General features: G+C 45.0%; 1 protein-coding gene across 1 annotated transcript; it reads left to right on the top strand.

The window, feature by feature from the left end:
- Positions 1-471: 471 nt before the first annotated feature.
- LOC309548113 (nicotinamide N-methyltransferase-like) lies at positions 472-23,816 on the top strand (the record flags this gene model as incomplete). The annotated part of the gene is made up of 3 exons (XM_082248079.1): positions 472-633; positions 15,372-15,579; positions 23,372-23,816. Exons 1-3 carry the CDS (start codon positions 495-497, stop codon positions 23,814-23,816), a joined length of 792 nt encoding a protein of 263 aa, XP_082104205.1. The 5' UTR covers positions 472-494.
- Positions 23,817-24,728: the final 912 nt, after the last annotated feature.

Raw genomic sequence — 24,728 nt, forward strand, 5'->3', positions numbered from 1 at the left:
CTCCATCTCCCAAGGGCTGTCCTGATAGCAGAGTTATTAGGAAGTCTAACTCCGTTTTTTTTTTTTTTTTTTTTTTTTTTTTTTTTTTTCTTCTAACATTTTAGAACTGGGTGCCTTGTCTGAAAAAAGGTTGAGAAATGCTGCTTTTAAATATCAATTATTACAATTAAATAGGAATTTGTCAAATTTCCAGTTATCAGTAAAAAAAGGGCTCTGTCAACAAATTTTCTATTTTGTCATTAGAGTTGTGGGAGTTTGGGAGCACTGATTGCTCCTCTATGGCTGAGACTACATACAGTGATGAGAACCGCTGCAGTTGTTAGTCAAATTCATTGTGCATTTTGACCAGTTTGGTCCACACACACACTGTTTAAAGTTGCGTTTAAGCATGGCGATCGGTTTTAGTTCCTTTCCCCCATATACTTTCCTGTTTGGTGCTAGAACAATATTTCCTGTTTTGTATTTCAGAGTTTGCAGTCTCCTCATCTAATGAGATGGATTTTACCGGTACGGAAACTTATCTGTCCAGCTTTGACCCTAAGGCTTATTTGACTTCCTTCTGCTCTCTTGGGTCCAGAGGAGACCTCATACTGAAGTTTAGACTCCAAAAACTTTATGAAACTTTTGGGCCAGGTATGTCGACACTCTATCATAGATATTTATTACAGTTCCAGTTTTTTTATGGTTCTTTTCCTCAATGAACAATCTTGAATATTATTGCTGCGATATTAATCCTTGTTTAATACATCTCAACATGTAGCAAGCTATTATTTCTGTGTTTTTAGGTCTTACCTGTAGTTTTTTTTTTTTTTTTTTTTTTTTCTGGGCATTTCAGTTCCATGTTATGAAAAGGGTTGATTGTTCCTTAGTTAATAAAATCATAGCAACATTGACAATTACTTTTTTTAGTTTATTTTTGCACAGTTTTGTATCATTCCCAATATGCTCAGGTCTTTCTTGCGGTTTTTAATTACATTTTTAAAAAAATGCTTTTATTTTACACTTTTGGATGTGGTTATTCACATTTTGTATAATGCACTTTAAATATTCATCTCTGTTATGTACTTTTTATGTCTGTGTGTGTGTTTTTTTTTTGTTTTTTTTTTCCCCTACCCTGAAGAAGCGCATTTGTCTAATCCCTGAAATCATTGGTAGGTTTATCAAATTTCATTAACCAATATTAGAATTAAAATATTCTAGGCGCATGAATACTGTTTAGTAGCAAGTACAGCTTTGTGAGGGAGAAGCACTGTTTTAGCAAGATGGCTGCGGAGTGGGCCGATGCAGCTCACCTATTTCGGCTGCAGTCTGAGAGCAGGGAAGACAGAGTGATCTAATTAGCATTCCACTCTCTGCAGACTGGATGCTGGTTTGGGCACCAGTGGCAGCTCACCTGTGTGGAAGCGCTGCATGTAGCCTGCCTGCCTGACTGCTCACGCTAGACTGAAGACAAGTTTTCAGACATCACATGTTCAGTAAGTCGATTACTGGATGTGGGCATGTGCTGTGATTGGGCTGTCTTTTTGCTGAATATAGGAGGATGTCTCTGCCGGATTGGGCCATCTCTTTGCTGAATAAATGGCGCTGTCTGATTCAGTGGGTGGGCTCAGGGGAAAGTTGGCTGACAGGTCCCGGGGCCGGGGGGAACTTTTCTCTTGTGCAAGGACTTTACTTTTACAGTTCTAAAAGTAAAGAACGGACTGAGCTTTTTAGTAGCAACTTGAGGAGATTAGTCTTCCTCTCGACAGTCCTCACAAAGTTCTTTCACTAAGAATTAAATAGACTATTGGCACTTTTTCCACTGCAAGTACCGGCTCGGCACTGCTTGGCCCGGTTTGCTTTTCCACTGCTGGTACCGCATGGTACGGTGTTGGAACGGTTCGGTACGATACGGTATGGTTTGCTTTTCCACTAAAGTAGTACTAAGGTTAAGTGGGTGGGATAACAACGATTCTCTGACCAATCAGTGGCTAGTAGTGACTGCATGCAAAGGATTGTGGGATATGGTACCGGGTATGGTACCTCTTGGAACCACAATCAAGGTGGTACTGTTTTGAGAGCCGTACCGTACCATAGCCACCATACCGAACCGTTCCTACACCGTACCATGCGGTACCAGCAGTGGAAAAGCACAAAAGCGAACCGAAGCTCTTCAGAACATTATACACTATGGGGTTTATTTACTAAAGGCAAATCGCTGTAGATCTAAGGGGAAGATCTGCTGATTTCTATCATCCATGTGCACGCAAAAATGCTGTTTGCATGTCCCCCCTCGGATCTACAGCGACTGCATTAGCAGTGCACTCGTAGTGCAGAGTGGATTTGCCTTAAGTAAATAAACCCCTATGTCCCCCTTTAGGCAAACTAACTCTAGCATAAGAAGAATGGCAACAGCGCCCCCTAGATGCCTGCGTGTGACCAACGTATACCTATGGTGGTTTGCGCAGGAGCGGCTGCTTGCTGCCGTATAATTGCGGCGGGCGGCCGTAAAGTGGTTAAGAGGGCACAGCCCCTCTTACACAGCAGCCTGTAAAACTTTGAGGCCAAAAGAAGCATCCACAGGTGCCAAAGTATCTTCCTTATAGAATTGTGTAAAGGTATGCACGGACGATCAAGTGGCCGCCTTGCAAACTTGCGATATTGAAGCCTGATAACTGAAGGCACAAGAAGCACTCAGCACCCGAGTAGAATGCGCTGTGACAGGGAAAGGTGGAACCTGACCTTTAATAAAATAGGTGCCTGAGACACTGTCTGTCTGATCCATCTGGAAATGTTAGCCGAAGAAGCGGCCAGCCCTTCTCTTGGTCCATCAGTAAACACAAAAAGCGAGTCTGACCTCCGAAAAGTAGCTGCCAGATGCATCTGAATCGCACGAACCACACGCAAGGTATGCAAAGCAAATTCCTTTGGGATGAGCCAGCTTGGGACACAGGGAAGGCAACACAATGTCCTCATTCAAATGGAAGTCAAAGACCACTTTGGGCAGGAATGATGGACAGGGGCGAAGAACCTCTTTATCCCTATGGACTACTAAATAGGGACTGTGACAGTATAATGCCACCAATTCTGATACCCTGTGGGCCGAGGTAATAGCCACCAATAACGTAGGCAAGGGATTCTCCCAAAAAAATCTCAAATGGAGGTTTCTGGAGAACCAAAAGCACTAAAATATAAATCCCACAGCAGCAAGAGACCACACAGGTGGGGGCCGCATGTCAAACCCCCTGAATGAAGGTACGAACTAAAGGGTGCGTGACTAGGGGGGTCACAAAGTAGATTGCCAAGGCAGACACCTAGCCCTTGATGGTACTAGTTGCAAAGGGTGGACCAACTCAATATTGAACCCTATGAACTACAACTGGGATGCTATTATAAAGTTCATGTGCGTGTAAAAGGCAAGAGTCCAAATACCTTCGAGGGGGGGAAAAAAAAAAAGTGCACTTTTTTTTACCCCTGCAAAAAAAGGAGGGCCTTCTAAGCAGACCGTTGCTGAATGACAGAAAGCTCAATGAACTACCTATAGCATTCATCAGTGCTCTGGTAGTTCATTGAGTGCTACAAGCCATCAGCTTCCCCCACTGGTCAGCGGGGAAGCCGATGCACTGGGAAGGCGGCTCCGATTGCCACCTAACACCCACGATCATTCCCCGTGGAGAGAGAAAGGTCAGCTGTTGTAAACACAGCTGACCGTTCTCCCTGGAATGATCATAGAGCCCCTGTGATCCTTCTATAAAGGTTCACAGATCTCTATGATCATTTCACAAGCCACGCCCCCCCCACAGTTAGAATCGCTCCCCTAGACTCGCATTTTACCCCTTGATCACCCACAATGTTAACCCCCTTCCCTGCCAGTGCCATTAGTACAGTAACAGTGCATATTTTTAGCACTGATTACTGTAGTAGTGTCAATATCAGGGGTCCGATCTGTCCGCCGCCGCAATGTCGCAGTCCCACAAAAAATTGCAGATCGCCACCATTACAAGTAAAAAAAACAAAACTTTCCCGTAGTTGGTAGACGCAATTAACTTTTGCGCAAATCAAAACACACTTATTGCAATTTTTTTTTCTTTCAGAATTGTCGCTTTTTTTTTTTTTTTTTTTTTTTTTTTTTTTGTTTATAGCGCAAAAAATAGAAATTGCACAGGTGATCAAATACCACCAAAACAAAGCTTTTGTGGATATCCCTTTTTTTTTTTTTTTTTTAGGTACAGTGTCGCACAACCGCGCAATTGTCTGTTAAAATAACGCAGTGCAGAATCTCAAAATATGGCCTGGTCATTAAGGGGGCAAATCCTTCTGGTCCAGAAGTGGTTAAAGGGGTGTGGGTTTTTTTTTTTGTTTTTTTTTTTTGACGGGGCTCCTGTGACCCAGTTAAGGCTCCTGTGTCCTGGTTAAGGCCTGTTATGTTTAGCCTTGGGTTATTTTTCCCACCCCTCATTTTATTTTTGCCACTGCTTTTGGACGTCCCACTAGTTATGATTTATGGAGCGCTGTGTCTGTCGAATGAACTCAGAAAAATTTATTTTACTGTAAGTACAAAAATCGCATTATTTTGTTTGGCAACCATTCTTTTCCAGCACTGCCTTAACCCTCTTGGGCATGGAGTTCACCAAAGCTTCTCAGGTTGCCACCTGAGTCCTCTTCCACTCCTCCATGACGACATCACAGAGCTGGTGGATGTTAGATACCCTGTGCTTCTCCACCTTCTGTTTTGAGGATGCCCCACAGATGCTTAATAGGGTTTAGTTCTGGAGACATGCTTGGCCAGTCCATCACCTTTTTACCCTCCGCTTCTTTAACAAGGCAGTGATCGTCTTGGAGGTGTATTTGGGGTCGTTATATTGGAATGCTGCCCTGCAGCCCAGTCTCCAAAGGGAGGGGATCATGCTCTGCTTCAGTATGTCACAATACATGTTGGCCTTCATGGTTCCCTCAATGACCTGTAGCTTCCCAGTGCCGGCAGCACTTGTGTAGCCCCAGACCATGACACTCCACTACCATGCTTGACTGTAGGCAAGACACACTTGTCTTAATACTCCTCACCTGGTTGCCGCCACACACGCTTGACACCATCTGAACCAAATAAGTTTATCTTGGTCTCATCAGGCCACAGGACATGGTTTCAGTAATCCATGTCCTCAGTCTGCTTCTCTTTAGCAATTTGTGCATCATCTTTAGAAGAGGCTTCCTTCTGGTACAACAGCCATGCAGACCAATTTGATGTGGCGTATGGTCTGAGCACTGATAGCCCCCCCCTCTTCAACCTCTGCACCAATGCTGCCAGTGCTCATACGTCTATTTCCCAAAGACAACCTCTGGATATGACGCTGAGCATGTGCACTCAACTCCTTTGGTAGACCATGGCAAGGCCTGTTCTGAGTGGAACCTGTCCTGTTAAATCGCTGTATGGTCTTAGCCACCGTGCTGCAGCTCAGTTTTAGGGTCTTGGCAATCTATAGCCTAGGCAATCTATAGCCTAGGCCATCTTTATGTAGAGCAACAATTCTTTTTTTTTCAGATCCTGAGAGTTCTTTGCCATGAGGTGTCATGTTGAACTTCTAGTGACCAGTATGAGGGAGTGAGAGCGATGACACAAACTTTAACACACCTGCTCCCCATTCACACCTGAGACCTTGTAATTTGAACGAGTCACATGACACCGGGGAGGGAAAATGGCTAATTGGGCCAATTAGACTTTTTCACTTAGGGGTGTACTCACTTGTGTTGCCAGCGGTTTAGACATTAATGGCTGTGTGAGTGATTTTGAGGGGGACAGCAAATATACACTGTTATACAAGCTGTACACTCACTACTTTACATTATAAGTAAAGTGTCATTTCTTCAGTGTTGTCACATGAAAAGATGATAAAATATTTACAAAAATGTGAGGGGTGTACTCACTTTTGTGAGATGCTGTAAATGGGTAACAGTTACCAAATTATTCATTTATTGTGGAAGCATGTATGAGTAGCTTGCATTTAATAGATAATACACCTGGTAAGTGGTAACAAACCTGACTATTAAAGCTGGATATGTTTAGAGATATATGCTGACCAACCATATGTTTTAAACTATGAAAGCAGGTTGGTGCTAATGTTTTTGCATATGTATAGGTGTTTTGTCGTGTGGTGGTATGTTACATGGTGATATGTAACATGCTCTAAAAAAGTATTGCTATGAATAATAGATGTATTATTGTGGTAAAACCTTTCTGAGCCTTCTTGAGAAAAAAAGTTACCATTTTATTTGGAGTTTTTTTTTTTTTTTTTTTTTTTTTTAAACTTTCTGTTGACTAACTATATATGTGTGTGTTTTTTTTTTTTTTTTTTAACTATATCTGGACCTGAAGACTTAGTGCAGGTAGCCTGTAGAAAGTGAATGGGGAATGCATCAGCTTTATGGACTTGCCTGCACAGCTGTGTTGACAGGCCGGCACGGACGGGTTCACTGACCTAAATGTATAGGCTCTGTGGCAATGTCCAAGCGCCTGTCCCTGTGTACTGGTCAAATGCAGCTGTACAGGTAAGTCCATATAGCGATGGAAAGGGAGAGACAGCACGACCACTCTGGTGTAGTAGGTTCCAAGAAGGTTTATTTACAAAGAAAAGTTTAAAAATGAATTACTCACAAAAGTATAAAAACCACACGTGTATATATGGGAGTCCCACAGGAGAGTGTAAGTCTGTGGTGGAGGCACCATCCTAAAAGGGTGGTGCAGCTGGGTGGTTGTTGAGCTGCTACAGGCACAAAGTCTGGATCTCTGTGCCACTGGCTATTAATGGGGAAATTGTTCTGACAGCCCAGTAAGCATGTGTAGTGCCACAGCTTCCTCATTCCCAGTGTCAATGGCCTATAGATAGTAATGTCCACCTGGAGTCCAGGGTCACATAATCCGTTTAAGTGACCTTCCTCTTCCTCAGCCTCCTAGCTGATGCACTCCCATGCATTTTCTTTGAGCTATATGAATTCAGGTCAGCTGTGAAAAAAGGAGACCATGGCTCAAGCCGTAGCATGGTGCCGAGCCTTTAAACGTTCCAGATGCTGAAGTTTTATAGAATTCCCCCCCCCCCCCCCCCTTTCGTCTTTCAGGACAGCCACCTTTTTGAGAGACCTTGGCTTCTTCTCAGGAAACACCACCCCATCCATACAGATTTAAGTCCCCTGTTCGCTGGCACCCTTCAGTTCTGGTGTTTCCTCCAGTGGGGAGACATCACCAGGAACCAAGGGCTGAATGGCCAGGGGGCTGAGGCTGTATTTTCTGTGTGGGAGAGGCTACGGTCTCTCCAATGGCGGATTCAAGTCTGGGTAGCGACCCGATTTTTTTTTTTTTTTTTTTTTTAACCTCCTTCGGCTGCCTAAAAACATCACCCCAGCTTCTCCTGGCGGGGGAGGGGGGGTGTTAAGATCTTCAAATTGGAGAGAGCTGAGGGCAGTTGAGCTCTTTCCAGACAGAACTACAGGGACACAATGTGCAGGTTTGCTCAGACAATTCCGCAGTAGTTACCTTATGTCAACCGACAAGGGGAACAAGGAGGTCTCTGTGGGCTCTGGCAGAAGGAATTCTTCAGTGGGTCGAAGCCCATGTGCTCTCCCTGTCAGTGGTTCACCTAAAGGGAGAATTGCACCAATTGGCTGACTTCCTGAGCAGAAAAACTTTAAGGGAAGGCGACGGAATGCTCAATCAGGATCTCTTCAGATTGATCGCTCAAAGATAAGGGCGGGGGGGACCGTGCTTACATCTGTTTGCCTCTCAGCAAAATACCCGGCTCTTCTCCCTGAACAGGTGGGACGGGGCGATGGGAGTTTGACGCACTGGCTCCGAGTTGTTTTTTTTTTTTTTTCTCCAGATGCTATCCCCCCCCCCCCCGCCTATACTAATACCGGTGGTCCTGAGGAAGTATCACAAGGTGGACACTACCCTGATTCTCATAGCACCGCATTGGCCCAGGAGACCGTGGTTTTTGGTCCTTAAGGGTCTGGCAGTGAAACCCCCCCTGGATTCTACCAGTTCGGGAGGACCTTCTTTTTCAGGGCCCAGTTTCCTGTCCCCAGGTGGAGCACTGGAATCTCGCAGCCTGGCTTCTGAGCAGAAGTTGATGAAAAGGAAGGTTTTCGGATCACTTGGTGGCGACTCTGCTTAGTAGCGTGAAAAAAGTAAACACGGGCCATTTTACTTTAAGACCTGGAAGCGTAATAACAGCTGGTGCGCAGGAAGCTCCTTGGATGTATGTAGCCCAGTGACAGTACTGGGATTTCTGCAAAGTGGGGCAGATAAAGGTCTAGCTGTCAGCACCCTAAAGAGTCCAATTTCGGCAAGAGGTGTCTTTCTAGAAGTATCCAGCTGAAAACCCTTGGGTGATTTTGTTTCTTTAAGGCCTTAAACAAGCAGAGACCAGAGCGCAATCTCCCTTTTTCCTATGTGGGATCTCTCCATGGTTCTACATGCTCTCTTAGGAGAGCCGTTTGAACCTGTTCTTGTGCAGTAAAATTTTTAACCCGTGTGTTTTTTGTCTTGGTGTTTTTTTTTTTTTTTTTTTAACAGATCCGACTTTCTTACGAAAAGTGGTCTCGAAGACCAACAAATAGTTTTACCAACTTTATGTTCAAATCCTGTGAATGAACAGGAGAGTAACTATCATAAGTTAGATATTAGAAGGTGTGTTCTTCAGTACATATCGTACAAAGGAATTTAGGAAGTCTGATTCCTTCTTTGTTCTATTTGCTGGCTCTAGTAAGGGTTCTTTAGGCAGGGTCGGACTGGCCTAGCGGGATACCAGGGAAATTTCCTGGTAGGCTGCCAGCCCTGGGGCCGCTTTGAGATGTGGCTGCACTCAGCCACAACACAGGAAAATATTTTTAAACTTTCACGGCGGCGCAACGTCATATCCGACGGCTGCACGGCGCATCTACTGACTCGCTGCAAGTGCACAGCATGGCAGCGGCATCTCTTCCCTCCCAACACAGACGCTGACATTGCTGAGCTGCACAAAGGACCTTTTTGTGTGTTGCATTTGGAGGGAAGTCAGCATTGTTGTATTGGAGGGAGAGAGAGGGGAGGGGGATCAGCATTGTATTAGGGCTCCTAATACAATTCTGATCCCCCCCCCCACTACAATGCTGATTTCCTCCCCCCCCCCCAATACAATGCTGACCCCCCCTCCCCCTAATTTAAAAAAAAAAGGGGGGGAACAATCACCATTGTATTAGGGGTAGGAGGCCGGGGGGGGGGGGGGGACAGCATGTTATTAGGGGGAGGGGGGGAATCGGCATTGTATTAGGGGGAGGGGGGCCGGGGGGGGAACAGCATTGTATTAGGGGGAGGGTAAGGATCAGCATTGTATTAGGGGGGATCAGTGTATTCGGGGGGTGGGAGGGGGTTCAGCAGTGTATTGGGGTGGGGAAAATTAGGGTGGGGGGTCGGCATTGTATTAGGGGGGTGGGAGAGGGGTCTGCAGTGTATTAGATAGTGGGGAGGGGGGGTCAGCAGTGTATTCTATTTACAGTCTATTAGTGGGGAGGGGGGTCTGCAGTGTATTAAATAGTGGGGAGGGTGGGTCTGCAGTGTATTGGATAATGGGGAGGGAGGGTCAGCAGTGTATTAGCGGGGAGGGGGGTCTGCAAAGTATTAGATAGTGGGGAGGGGGATCTGCAGTGTATTAGCGGGGAGGGGGGGTTAGCACTGTATTAGATAGTGGGGAGGGGGGGGCCAGCTGGGCTGTTTCCAGACCCTGTGGCCTCCCAGCTGAGCTCTCCCAGGAGCCTGCGCCGCTCTCCCAGTCCCCCCAACAAGGAGTAAGAGAAGGCATAAAAAGAGATAACCTGGAAGAGAGAGAGAAAAAGTGGGGGAGGAACAAAGAAAAAGGGAGAGGAAGAATAAGAGAAATAACAAGAAAGCCGGCTAGATGGAGAGAGATGAAAAAAAAACCAAGAAATTAGGATAGAAAGAGATAAAAGGGAAAGAAAGGAGAACAAAGAAGGAGTGGTAAATCCTAAAATGTACCATAAGGGGTTTTAATTCTGTATGAGTGGTAGGGACCCAGAGAGCGCTAAATGTCCGCTGGTTGGGGGCGTAAATTACTTGCCTTGGGTGCTGACAACCCACGCTACGCCACTGGGGCTGGTATGAAATTATTTCCAGGGCTAGTTTTTATTCCCAGTCCGGCCCTGGGCTTAAGTTAGCCATTAGCCAGGCCTATGTTTCAAGGGGGAAGGAGGTTGCAGTAGGTATCAGGGCACATTCCACTAGAGCTATGGCGACTTCCCAGGCAGAAAGCTGGTGCTACCCCCGAAGCAGATCTGTCGGGCAGCAATTTGGTCCAGTTTTTCAACCTTCAGCACTACAGGCTAGACCTGATGTCTGCTAAAGATCAGGCTTTTGGGTGCAAGGTCCTTCAAGCGGTGGTCCCACCCTAGGGGTAAGTACTCGCTTATCCTCTCAAAGGTGGCTATCCGGAAAGACAATTGGGGGGGGGGGGAGTTACTCTTACCGTAACGTCTTTTCCAGGCGTCTTTCAGGACAGCACCATTACCCACCTGAAGAAGGTCTGGACATACACGGTCAGAAGATGGAGGTTGGTATGATGTGTCTGCTGGCCGGAGGTACTCTTGGAGAACTGTAGGGTGCCTGCTATCAGGGGGGGCTTAAATCTGTATGGATGGGGCAGTGTTTCCTGAGAAGGGAGGAGCCAAGGTCTCTCAAAGGTGACTGTCCTGAGACTCCTGGAAAATACGTTGCCGGTAAGTGTATATACAGTGCCTTGAGAAAGTATTCGGCCCCCTTGAACTTTGCGACCTTTTGCCACATTTCAGGCTTCAAAACATAGATATAAAACTGTAATTTTTTGTGAAGAATCCACAACAAGTGGGACACAATCATGAAGTGGAACGAAATTTATTGGATATTTCAAACTTTGTTAACAAATAAAAAACTGAAAAATTGGGCGTGCAAAATTATTCAGCCCTTTTACTTTCAGTGCAGCAAACTCTCTCCAGAAGTTCAGTGAGGATCTCTGAATGATCCAATGTTGACCTAAATGACTAATGATGATAAATAGAATCCACCTGTGTGTTATCAAGTCTCCATATAAATGCACCTGCACTGTGATAGTCTCAGAGTTCCGTTTAAAGCGCAGAGAGCATCATGAAGAACAAGGAACACACCAGGCAGGTCCGACATACTGTTGTGGAGAAGTTTAAAGCTGGATTTGGATACAAAAAGATTTCGCAAGCTTTAAACATCCCAAGGAGCACTGTGCAAGCGATAATATTGAAATGGAAGGAGTATCAGACCACTGCAAATCTACGAAGACCTGGCCGTCCCTCTAAACTTTCAGCTCATACGAGGATAAGACTGATCAGAGATGCAGCCAAGAGGCCCATGATCACTCTGGATGAACCGCAGAGATCTACAGCTGAGGTGGGAGACTGTCCATAGGACAACAGTCAGTCGTATACTGCACAAACCTGGCCTTTATGGAAGAGTGGCAAGAAGAAAGCCATTTCTTAAAGATATCCATAAAAAGTGTCGTTTAACCACTTGCCCACTGGGCACTTAAACCCCCTTCCTAACCAGACCAATTTTCAGCTTTCAGTGCTCTCACGTTTTGAATGACAATTACTCAGTCATGCAACACTGTCCCCATATGAAATTTTCATCCTTTTTTTTTCACACAAACAGAGTTTCTTTTGGTGGTATTTAATCATAATTGGGTTTTTTATTTTTTGCGCTATAAGTGAAAAAAGACCGAAAATTTTGTAAAAAAAAAAAAAAAATGCATTTTTCTTCATTTTTGTTTTAAATTTTGCAAATTTAGTCATTTTTCTTCATAAATTATGACTAAAATGTATACTGCTACATATTTTAAGTAAAAATAACCCAAATAAGTATATACATTTTTTGGTCTTTGTGAAGGTTATAGAGTCTACAAGCTAAGGTGCCAATCATTTAAAATTGATCACACCTAAAGTACTGACGGCCTATCTCATTTCTTGAGACCCTAACAAGCCAGGAAAGTACAAATACCACCCAAATAACCCCTTTTTGGAAAGTAGACATTCCAAGGTATTTAGTAAGAGGCATGGTGAGTTTTTTGAAGTTGTAATTTTTTCCCACAATTCTTTGCAAAATGAAGATTTTTTTTTTTTTTTTTTTTTTATATTTTTCACAAAATGGTCATATTACAAAGTTATTTCTCACACACTGTACAGGCATACTTGCAACTACACCCCAAAATACATTCTGTTACTCCTCTTGAGTATGGCGATACCACATGTGTGACACTTTTCTACAGCCTGACCACATACAGAGGCCCAACATCCAAGGAGCACCATCAGGCATTCTAGAAGCAAAAATTACACATATAATTTTCTGACGACTTATCACACTTTTGAAAGTCCTGGAGCACCAGGACAATGGAATTACCCACAAAATGACCCCATTTTGGAAAGAAAACACCCCAACACATGATCTAGGAGGCTTAATGAGTCTTTTGAACGTGTCCATTTTTTTCCCACAAGTTTTTGGAAAATGTGGAAAGAAAACCAAAACGCATTTTTTTTTTTTTTTTTCACAAAGTTGTCCATTTATAAGACATTTCTTACACATAGCATGCACATAGGAGGAGTGGCAAAATGTATTTTGTGGTGTCATTTTTGCTGAGTATGGCAATACCACATATGTGACACTTTTCCACAGCCTGGCCACATACAGAGGCCCAACATGCAGGGAGCACCGTCATTTCCTGACTTCCCATTACAATTTTGTGAGACACTGTAGGGCACTGATAAGCATTGTATTGGCATGGATGTGGCCCAGATGAGCACTGACGTGGCATGGATGTGGCCCAGATGAGCACTGACGTGGCATGGATGTGGCACTGATGTGGCACGGATGAGCACTGATGTGGCATGGATGTGGCACTGATGAGCACTGACGTGGCATGGATGTGGCACTGATGAGCACTGATGTGGCACGGATGAGCACTGACGTGGCATGGATGTGGCACTGATGAGCACTGACGTGGGATGGATGTGGCACTGATGAGCACTGATGTGGCATGGATTAGCCCTGACGTGGTATTGATGTGGCACGGATGAGCACTGATGTGGCATGGATGAGGCACAGGTGAGCACCCTGACGTGGCATGGATGTGACACAGATGAGCAGTGACATGGCATGGATGTGGCATTGACGTGGCACGGATGAGCACTGACGTGGCACGGATGAGCACTGACGTGGCATTGATGTGGCATGGATGAGCACTGACATTGCATTGATGTGGCACGGATGAGCACTGACGTGGCATGGCTGAGCACTGACGTGGCATGGGTGTGGCACGGATGAGCACTGACGTGGCATGGATGTGGCATGGATGAGCACTGACGTGGCATTGATGTGGCACGGATGAGCACTGATGTGGCACGGATAAGCACTGAAGTGGCATGGATGTGGTACGGATGAGCACTGACGTGGCATGGATGTGGTACAGATGAGCACTGACGTGGCTTTGATGTTGTGGCATGGATGAGCACTGACATGGCATGGATGAGCACTGACATGGCATTGATGTGGCACGGATGAGCACTGAGGTGGCATGGATGAGCACAGATGTGGGATGGATGAGCATGGATGTGGCATGGATGAGCACTGAGGTGGCATGGGTGGGCACAGATGTGAGATGGATGAGCACTGAGACAGCATGGGCAGGCACAGATGAGGCATGGATGAGCATGGATGTGGCACGGATGAGCATGAATGTGGCATGGATGAGCACTGAGGTGGCATGGGTGGGCATGGATGTGGCATTGATGAGCACTGAGGTGGCATGGATGAGGCACGGGTGATGCATGGATGGGGCACGGCTGAGGCACAGATGGGGCACAAATGAGGCACTGATGGGGCACGAATGAGGCACGGATGGGGCACTAATTGGGCACAGTTGAAGCAGAGGAGGCGTGCAGCTGCAGTTTCTCTCCTCGCACGCTGCACCGATTGCTGTGTACAGCGTCCGAGGAGAGAAATGAACCGGACATGCGCCGGTTTGTTGTGACGTGATCGCTCCGTCATTGGACAGAGCGATCACGTGGTAAAGGACCACTCTCATTGGCCCTTTACCACGATCCGTGTTGCATCGGGTCCCCGGGACCCGGCGAGCACGGACACTCCCGTGTGCGCGCTCCAGGGGGCACGCGGGAGCGCGGTTCTGGGAGGACGTCCATGTACGCCCTCCCAGAACTAGACAACCACTTGCGGCCGTATTTTCACAATAGGCCGGTCGGAAAGTGGTTAAAGTTTGCCACAAGCCACCTGGGAGACACACCAAACATGTGGAAGAAGGTGCTCTGGTCAGATGAAACCAAAATCGAACGTTATGTTTGGCGTAAAAGCAACACAGCTCATCACCCTGAACACACCATCCCCACTGTCAAACATGGTGGTGGCAGCATCATGGTTTGGACCTGCTTTTCTTCAGCAGGGACAGGGAAGATGGTTAAAATTGATGGGAAGATGGATGGAGCCAAATACAGGACCATTCTGGAAGAAAACCTGATGGGAGTCTGCAAAAGACCTGAGACTGGGACGGAGATTTGTCTTCCAACAAGACAGTGATCCAAAATATAAAGCAAAATCTACAATGGAATGGTTCACAAATAAACATATCCAGGTGTTAGAATGGCCAAGTCATAGTCCAGACCTGAATCCAATCGAGAATCCGTGGAAAGAACTGAAAACTGCTGTTCACAAACGCTCTCCATCCAACCTTACTGAGCTTGAGCTGTTTTGCAAGGAGGAATGGGCAAAAATTTCAGTCTCTCGATGTGCAAAACTGATAGAGACATACCCCAAGCGACTTACAGCTGTAATCGCAGCAAAAGGTAGCGCTACAAAGTATTAACTTAAGGGGCTGAATAATTTTGCATGCCCAATTTTTCTGTTTATTTGTTAAAGTTTGAAATATCCAATAAATTTCGTTCCACTTCAAGATTGTGTCCCACTTGTTGTTGATTCTTCACAAAAAAATTACAGTTTTATATCTTTATGTTTGAAGCCTGAAATGCGGCAAAAGGTTGCAAAGTTCAAGGGGGCCGAATACTTTCGCAAGGCACTGTATGTGTGTGTTTATATATGTGTTTGTATATTATAATATAATATTATTCATGTTTATCTAAACTTATCTATCTTTTAGAATTCAATCCTATGGTCTTGGCTATGGTCTTGGCTAATGTTACATATTTTATTAGCCAAATAAACTTGTGTTTTCTTAAAGCTAATACATTACAGATATTGCTATGTTGTTTTAGTGTTGTGATAAACAGGTTTTATTTATTTTTCCCACAGTTTTGTCTAATTTGGACTTTGACTTCCATTGCAGGAGGGATCAGAGGAGAGCTTCTAATTGACATTGGCACTGGACCCACAATCTACCAACTCCTGTCTGCCTGTGAATCTTTTCCTTACATCATTGCCTCAGATTTCACAGACCAGAACAGACACGAGCTTGAGAAGTGGCTGAAAAATGACCCAGAGGCTTTTGATTGGTCAGGAATTGTGAAAACTGTCTGTGAAATTGAAGGCATAAGGTATATAATGTAATTCTATCAAGACCTTCGGTACAGTGATATGAAAAGAGTATACTCCATGGAATTTGCTGACTTTTGAACAGACAAATCTCCAGATTTATATTCAAACAGTGCCTACTCTCTTTCTAACTCTAGATGCATACACCTAAATACCAACTGTTTTTCAAGGGTTAGCTGAACACCCTGTGATTGCATTCGTTAGGTCCTTTGAGACTTCTCTTAGGATCAAATGGTCAGCTCTTGGTTTGAATTTGCTGTGCCAGCCAATCCTAGACAAAGTAGCACTATGAAACCTACACCACTTGCAGAATTTATTTCCTTTGAATAATTTAAACCAGTTGGTGGCCTTTTAAATCCATTGCCATACGGAATTTTTTTTCTTTTTGAGGGCCTTGAGCTTTAGGCCCCTTTCACACAGGCGGACCGTTCAGATCCGCCTGTCTGTTTTTTTTTTTGGCGGATCTGAACGGTCCCCCCATGCATCCCTATGGGGCATCAGATGTCAGCGGAGACATGTCCGCTGACATCCGATCCGTCAAATCTGGATGGATGGAAACCCTATTTCTCCTTTCACCCTTCCAGGACGGCCTACATATGAGAGATTGTGGCTCCACCCTACAGGAAACACAACTAATTTGCAGCTGTTAAAAAGGTCCCACCCATCCTTGAGCTTCAGTTCAGTTGTGTTTCCAACCTCACACCGTAACGTTTGTTTTTTTTTCTCTGACCTAAAGGCAAATGAGTGTCTGATAGGTACCCCTGGAAGGCAGGTACGGACTACCTATGAGAGGTTCCTCCCTACCTGTGTCCTGGAAACAGGAACTTACAGGTTGCCAAAACATGCCAGGTAGTCGGTTACCTTAAGGAAATGGTCCCTCCATACCTGAAGTCCTGTTGTGTCTGCAGGAAAAGTCTCCTCCATTTGCTCCTCTGTAGAGGTAAGTGGTAAGGATTTTGAATCTCCCGCCAGTAAGAAGCATCAAGCCTAGTTTTTGAAACCGGAAGTTCCGGTTAACAGTGGAGGCGCAAGCTAGTCCAAAAGAGAAAGCTCAATGCTGGAGGAGACGCCGGACCCGCGGACTGTGGTGGCGGGCTCTCCGGCTGTTAGGGTCTAAAGAACCCCAAAAGAGACTAAGGCACAACGCATCCCCTAGGGGAACAAGCCGTTGCACAGGTGGCTGCAGGGACATGAGACCGGGTAAGTGAATTTACCGGATAATGGGGCCTACTGCTGCCTACAGTCTAGGATCAGCAAGCCTTTAATTGTTCCCCTTACTGACAGCCCTGTTAAATATCTGTGTCTGGGAATAGCACATATGTTAAATAAGAGAGCGAGTTGATGACTTTTTTTCTCTCTTTATTGTTGCAGGTCTTTCCTCGGCCCAGAAGGCCTCTGTCAGACCCTCCTCTACTTTAATAGCACAAGCATGTCTGGAAGTGCGGTACTGTGGGGTAGTCTGTTTAAGTCTTGCACAAAACCCTTTGAACCATACATGTATTGGTAAATTGGCTGGGAGCATCTGTTTTAATGAAGATTATCTTAAATCAGTGCAGGAGGGTTGCCTAATCCAGTCCTTGAGGACTGCAGCTGCTACTCATCAGAGCTTAACGCATGTGACCACAGCTCTAGATCAGAATAGTCTGTCTGCTCAGGAATGTATGTTCTCTAGAGCAGGACCCTCTTTCCTCTTTTCAGGATTTCAAGCCATCCCCTCTGCACAGGCAAGGGAGGAACAAGATCCAGGGAAAGACCCTAGCCAGCCCAGGGTCCTTAACTAGTTCCAATGAGGGCTCAGGCGGTAACAGGTTAAAAGGAAAAAGTTCCAAAAGGAACAAAAATCTCTTTTCCTTGGAAGCTTTGGTGTAGTGGGCAATGCTCTTAAACAAAGATTGCTGGGTCATGAGTCAAGACCTAACCAGGCTAAACACCCTGTGTGTTCAGTTAGGTGTGTGATTATTTAAAATGGAAGGGCTCCTTAAAGCAGTGTACACCACTGAAGGGATCCCTTCACCAGCCTAGAATGTACAAGGGCTTGAGGGAAACCCAGTCCAGAGTGATTACTATTCACAATCAATGAAACATATCATTCTTCAGGAATAGATTCGCTGGTAAACGCTCTACTCAGCCCTAAGACTGGTCGCGTAACTACACAGCACTGGGATGTAGTGATATCTTGCACATATCCTCTGATTCGTTTATCTCAATCAGCTGTAGGTGCAAGTCTAACCATCCCCACTTAAAGTGGAAGTAAACTTCCCTAAACAACTTCCCACATACAAAGTATTTTAGGATTGGAGATCTTTTGAATGCTGGTCATATGAAAGACAGAATCCTTGTTAAAGAAGGCATAAATTGCTATTTCTTTTATAATGTGATTACAGCTATAGCAGATACCTGCTTACTAATTGGCCAGAAATTTGGAATTAAGGAGCTTACTAAGTTTATCTCAGTAATTAAAAGCTCACAAGACATCTTAGTTCCCTGTCTGTAGTTGGGGAAATTGTGTCTTACTTAGCAGACTCAGCTGTTGAGTCAGTTATAGCCTCTGCAAGAACAGCGGCTCTTGTGAATTCTGCTAGGAGAGCAGTTTGGGTAAAGCTTGGGAAGGAGATTTCTCTTCCAAGTTAAGACTTTGTGCCTTGCCTTTCAAAGGGTCCTTTTTGTTTGTTTGGTTCAGGCCTGGATGAGGTTTTATTCAGATCCTCAGAGAAAGTGAAGAAATTTCCTGTTAAGAGGAAAGAGAAGGTAGGGAGATATTCCTTCGGAACTCCCAAGATGGACGCCAGCGGCAAGGTAGGGGGCAGGTTATCCCATTTTTTTTTTCCGCAATGGGAAAACATCTCAACCAGCCCCTATGTCCTCCAGATCATTCAGAAAGGATACTGACTGGAGTTTTTCTTCTCAGCCAGTGGCAGAGATAACTGTAACATATCCCTCAAAGGAGAAACCCTGTTAAAGGGGATTCAAGAGCTGGCAGAGCAGAGGGTAAATACCCCTATACCGTTGAGGGCTCTTTCACACGGGCTTTCCGTGTGAGAGCTCCGCTTCAGTCCATTTTTTTTTTTTTTTTTCACGGAGCGGATGACATTTCTGTCATCCGCTCCGTAGGTCTGCATATCATCCCATCCGTTTGCGGATGATATGCGGACCTAATGTAAATCCATGGGGATTGCGGATGTCAGCGGATGACACAGCTGACATCCGATTTTCCTTCCTTTCCGTTTTTTTAACGGAGGAAAAATAGGGTTCTGTTCCGTTCCAAAAAACGGAACAGAACTGAAAGGAAGGAAATCTGATGTCAGCGGATGGTATTCCGCTGACATCCGCAGTGCCATAGACTTACATTATGTCCGCAAATCATCCACAAAAAAATAGGATGATTTGCGGACATACGGAAAGCCCGTGTGAAAGAGCCCTGAGTCAGGTGTTCCAAGGCTTTTACTCTCGCGTATTTGTGGTGCCACACCCGCAGGAAGATGCTGTCGTGTTATATATCCCAGAAATCTAAACAAGTACCTGATATACAAAAGATTCTCAATGGAAAATATTCATGTAGTCAGAAAAAGATCTGTTAATACGTTTTTTATGACTTCCCTGGATCGAAGAGACGCCTACCTGCATGTTCCAATTCATCTGGAACTCCAGGCATTCCTAAGATTCGCAGTGGAAAGGACTGCAAATTGGACATCTTCATCTTCAGGGCCTAACATTGATCTCTTATCTGGGTGATATGTTGATCTTTTGCAAGATCAGCAAAACAGGCTGTGGCAGACACACAAAAAGTGATGTCAGTCCTACAGACGGTAGGGTGACTGATAAATGTGGAGAAGTCCTCAATAGAGCCAGCACAGGTTCAAGTCTATCTGGGGTACAAGATAGATTCCAGAGTAAAGAAACTTTTTCTCCCAGAGGAAAAGGAAAAGTGGTCTCGGCGGTGGAAAATGTCTGTTCTCATCCTCGGTGTTCCAGGAGACAGATCATGAGGATTTTGGGTCTGATGACAGCTTGTATCGCAGCTGTAGAGTGGGCCCAACTGCACTCACGAGACCTCCAATTTTTCCACCTGCTCTCTTGGAGTCCCTAGACGAAAAAATTACGCTCTCCCCTCAAGTAATATCATCACTAAAATGGTGGACAGTTCCCCAAAACCTGAGGGAAGGTCGACTCTGGGGTCAAGAGCAACCCTTCAAGATCACCACGGACGCAAGTTCCGAAGGGTTGGGAGCTCACCTAGAGGGAGCTCATGCCCAGGGCACCTGGGATATAGAGATAAGTCAGGCCTCATCCAACTACAGAGAGCTGAAAGCGGTGGGAAAGGCCATAAGAGCTTTCGAAAAGGACATTTTAGGGAAAGAAGTCCAAATCCATTCAGACAATGCTACAACAGTAGCTTACCTGAATCATCAAGGGGGTGCCAGATCAAAGACCCTGTTAAAGTTAGCTCAGGAGACACTGGGCTGGGCAGAAAAGAGAATAATCGGCAGTGCACATAAAAGGGAAGGACAACTGGGAAGCGGACTTCCTCAGTCGTCATTCCATCAAGCAGACAGAATGGGAACTGAATCCCAGAATATTTCAACTTCTAGTCCAAAAGTTTGGTCAACCGGAAGTGGATAGGTTTGCCACTTGGCAGAACAAAAAAGTAAGCCAGTTCTTCGCCCTGACACAACAAAAGGGTATGTTGGGCTTGGATGCTCTAGCACAGCCATGGCACTTCAGGCTAGCCTATGCCTTTCCTCCTCAGAACAAGAGTTCTACAGAGACTCAGTGGATGGCCGCAACTGCGTCTCATATTGATTGCCCCTTGGTGGCCAAAGAGAACGTGGTTCGCGACTTTGGTATCCCTATCAGTGACGGCTCCTTGGAAACTACCAGAGGTTTCGGATCTGTTACTACAAGGACATCTTATTCACCCTAGACCACAGTTTTTTCAGTTAACAGCCTGGGTAGTGAGCGCCAAATCCTAAAGGAAAAAGGTTGTTCACATAGGGTCATTGATACCCTCCTAAGTAGAAAACCAGTGACTATGAAAATTTACTCCAAAATTTGGAAAAAATTCTGTACTTGGCAGAGTCAGAAGAATTCCTCTGCCTCAATCCCCATTATCCTGGAATTTTTACAGGATGAGGTAGATAAGGGGGTGGCAGTTAACACCCTTAGAGTACAGGTAGCGGCACTTTCTGTTTTCTTAGACAAGTCTAGCTAAAGAGCCTTTAATTAAAAGATTTGTTAGCTCGGGGAAGAACGACCCCAATCAAAAGAGCTAATGTTCCAGTATGGAACTTAACGCAAGTACTAGAGACATTATCTAGTGAGCCCTTTGAACCTTTAGATAAGGTTACCCTGAATATTTTGTCAATTAAGTTAACTTTTCTGTTGGCAATTACCACAGCCAGAAGAGTGGGAGAATTACAAAGTCTGTCCATAAAGGAGCCCTTTATGCTAATTCTCCAAGATAGAGTGATTCTTAGACCAGACCCCCTGTACCTACCCAAGGTAGCGTCCTCTTTTCACAGAAAACAAGAGATGGTCCTGCCATCATTTTGTGAAAAAGCCTAGGTGTGCAAAGGAACGAAAATTCCATTGCCTGGATGTTAAAAGATGTCTTCTCACCTATTTGGAAAGAACCAAAGGATTTAGAAGGTCTAGTCACCTGTTGGTTCTACATTCTGGACCAAGAAAGGGATTGCAAGCATCAAAACCCTCGATCTGTAGATGGATTAAGCAAGCCATTAGTATGTCTTATAAGGTGTCAGGTATCCCCACACCAGCAAACTTAAAGGCACATTCCACAAGGGGCATGGCAACATCCTGGGCCGAAAGAACTGGAGCATCCTGGGAACAGATCCGCCATGCAGCCACCTGGTCCAGTCAAGATACCTTCCTAAAGCACTATCGTGTGGAAGTACTGTCTCAACAAGACCTTGCCTTTTGGCAGAAAGGTTTTACAGGCAGTGGTCCCGCCCTAAGGTAGGCCAGTATGGATTCCTTTTATCATCCTCTCAGATATAGGCCGTCCTGGAAGGGTGAAAGGAGAAAACTTACCGTTAGTGTACCAGTAATGGCCTTTCTCTTAATCCTTCCAGGACGGCCGGTCTACTTCCCGCCCAAAGGTGGTGGTGAGTTAAGTGTGTGTGTGTGTATGTATGTATGTATGTGTGTATGTATGTGTATGTGTATGTGTATATATATATATATATATATATATATATATATATATATATATATATATATATATATATATATATATATATATATATATATATATATATATATCTATATCTGTGTCCCTTGAAAGTTCGGTTGGAAAGTTACTTTTCTATTACTGAAGCTCAAGGATGGGTGGGACCTTTTTAACAGCTGCAAATTAGTTGTGTTTCCTGTAGGGTGGAGCCACAATCTCTCATATGTAGGCCATCCTGGAAGGATTAAGAGAAAGGCCGTTACCGGTACACTAACGGTAACTTTTTCCATCCGTCCATCGGATCGGATGAGAACGGACCGACGGTCCATTCCCATCCGATTTCCCCCATAGAGATGCATGGGGAACTGACAGCTGTGTCTCCGCACACAGCCCGGAGACACAGCTGTCATCCTCCTGCTCAGCGCTGCCAGCAGGTGGAGTTAAATGGCAGCTGATTCTCCTTCCAGCCTCTGATGCCCATAAAAAGGCTGCACTGCTTCTCCAAGAGGCGATTGCCCAGGAAACTGTGGGAAAGGGAGAGGAGAGAAAGGAGTCAGCCGGGTCACACAGAGGGGGGGGAAAACTCCTTCTGTGACACAGTTTGGATCTGAAAAGCCGGTCTCTGTCAAAGTCCTGCCTCCTGGACTGGCTCCTATGCTAGACAGCAGACTGGTTCAATGCTGAGAAATTGAAGTAGTGTGACGTCTATTATAGGATCCGGTCTAGGAGCCAGGACATTGACAGCAGCTGGTGTTTCAGATCCAAGCTGTGTCACAGGAGTTCCCCCCTCTGTGTGATCTGGCCGTCTCTCCCCCCTGTGCACTGATAGGCTGCACTGATATTTTACGAGGGCATGTTTAGGGGGGTGGGGCAACTGTTGACGAGTAGCTCCTAAAGTGATTGTAAAGTCGTGTGTGTGTGTTTATTTGAAAATAAAATAAAAATAAGTTTATACTTCCTCTGTGAAGTGGTTTGGCACAGGGCAGCCTGGATCCTCCTCCTTTTCTTGGGTCCCTCGTTGATGCTCCTAGCCCCTCCTATTGAGTGCCCCCACAGCAAGCATCTTGCTATGGGGGCACCCAAGCCGAGCTGCAGCTTTGTGTGTCCATTCAGACACAAAGCTGCGGTTATCTCTCCCGATTTGATTTTGATTGGCCGAGATACACCCGTGGCTGCCAATCAGGAGAGAGTCGTGGACATTGCTGGAAAGAGATGGGGCTCAGGTAAGTATTAGGGGAGGCTGCAAACGCCCAGGTGGTGTGTGGGGTTTTTTTTTTTTTTTTACTGCATAAAATGCATTAAGATAAACCTGATGACTTTACAATCCCTTTAAGGCCTGGCCAGTAGCTCATGACTTGAAATTTTGAGCCTGGTATAGGTAATTGTGCCATTTCTGAGCCGTTCAGTTCTGGGAGTAAATGGTAATCCTGGATGATGGCTGAACAAAGAGTTCTGTCCTTCTAGAGACAAAAGCCGATGAATGCATTGTAAGGGGAGGTACCAAGAAGTGTAAACACTGACACATTATTTAGTATGCTGTATTCCAGGCTTAATGTGTTAAAGTGGATGAATTTATTTAATTTTTTTTTTTTATTTCATTTTTAAAGTGGGGACAAATGGGAAGAGAAGCAGAACAAGCTGAGATCCAGAATACAGAAGGTTGTGAAGTGTGATGTGACCAAAAGTGATTCACTGGATGCCATAGAGGTGCCTCCTGCCGACTGCCTGATAACCTCCCTCTGTCTGGAGACGGCCTGTAAAGACCTAGAGGCTTATCGCTGCTCTATTCAGAATATCACCAGACTGCTTAAACCAGGAGGACACCTGGTGCTCATCGGAGCCCTGGGAAATAGCTACTACATGGTACAGCAGAAGGCCTTCTTCTGTCTTTCTCTAGATGAAGATGCTGTGAGAGATGCAATCACCCAGGCTGGTTACACCATACAAAGCATGGACATATTCCCAATCCCAGAGAGAATGACTCGCTTACATGTTGCTGACACCTTGGCCCACTTTTTCCTTGTAGCAACAAATGGGGCAAAGAATTCATAATGGGAAAAGAAACCAATTTTTTTTTCATTCCAGTGTACATGTGATAAAACAGATAATATATTATGTGAATAAGTTTTATTCTCGATTATCAAATAAAAGTGACCATTTATTTATTTCAGGTACTTGTATAGCGCTGTCAATTTACACAGTGCTTTACATATACATTGTGCATTCACATTAGTCCCTGACCTCAAGGAGCTTACAATCTAAGGTCCCTAACTCAAATACATACACAGTAGGGCCAATTTTTTATTTTTTTTTATACAGGATCCAATTAACCTACCAGCATGTCTTTGGAGTTTGGGAGGAAACCGGAGTACCCGGAGGAAACCCACGCAGGCACAGGGAGAACATGCAAACTCCAGGCAGGTAGTGTCGTGGTTGGGATTCGAACCAGCGACCCTCTTGCTGCTAAGTGAAAGTGCTAACCACTACACCACTGTGCCGCCCGTTATATCCACTGTTACCTGGCATCAAAAATATATCCAACGTTCTTTTTAACTCTAGCAGTGTTCTAATACAAAATCAGTACTTTGGACAATTTAATATGAGTTTACTTGAAAAATCTTGCTATAAAACTATAATGATGTCAACTGATGACAATGATGGGGGAGGGAAAACAGGAAGCACCACCTGAGTGTAGTATTAATTAAAAACTATTTAATAGCAAAGATATAAAGCACTCACAAGATGTCAGTTAAAAATATGTTCATCTGATGGTATAGTGTCCTTCTGGTGTCTCCATGGCATCCTTGCACTGAATCCGTGGCGGCTGGCTTCGGAGATGTTTGCAGCACCTCCTGTGGCCACTAGGAAGTCCAACGGAACCAGCGTGGAAAGCACGGAAATGATGTAGCCGGAAGTGGGGAGACACTTGGAAGCACTGTACTGAATGGGCTAATATAACTTTCA

The sequence above is a fragment of the Pelophylax lessonae genome, assembly GCF_965119305.1.
Source record: "Pelophylax lessonae genome assembly, chromosome: 2".
Lineage (NCBI taxonomy): Eukaryota > Metazoa > Chordata > Amphibia > Anura > Ranidae > Pelophylax > Pelophylax lessonae.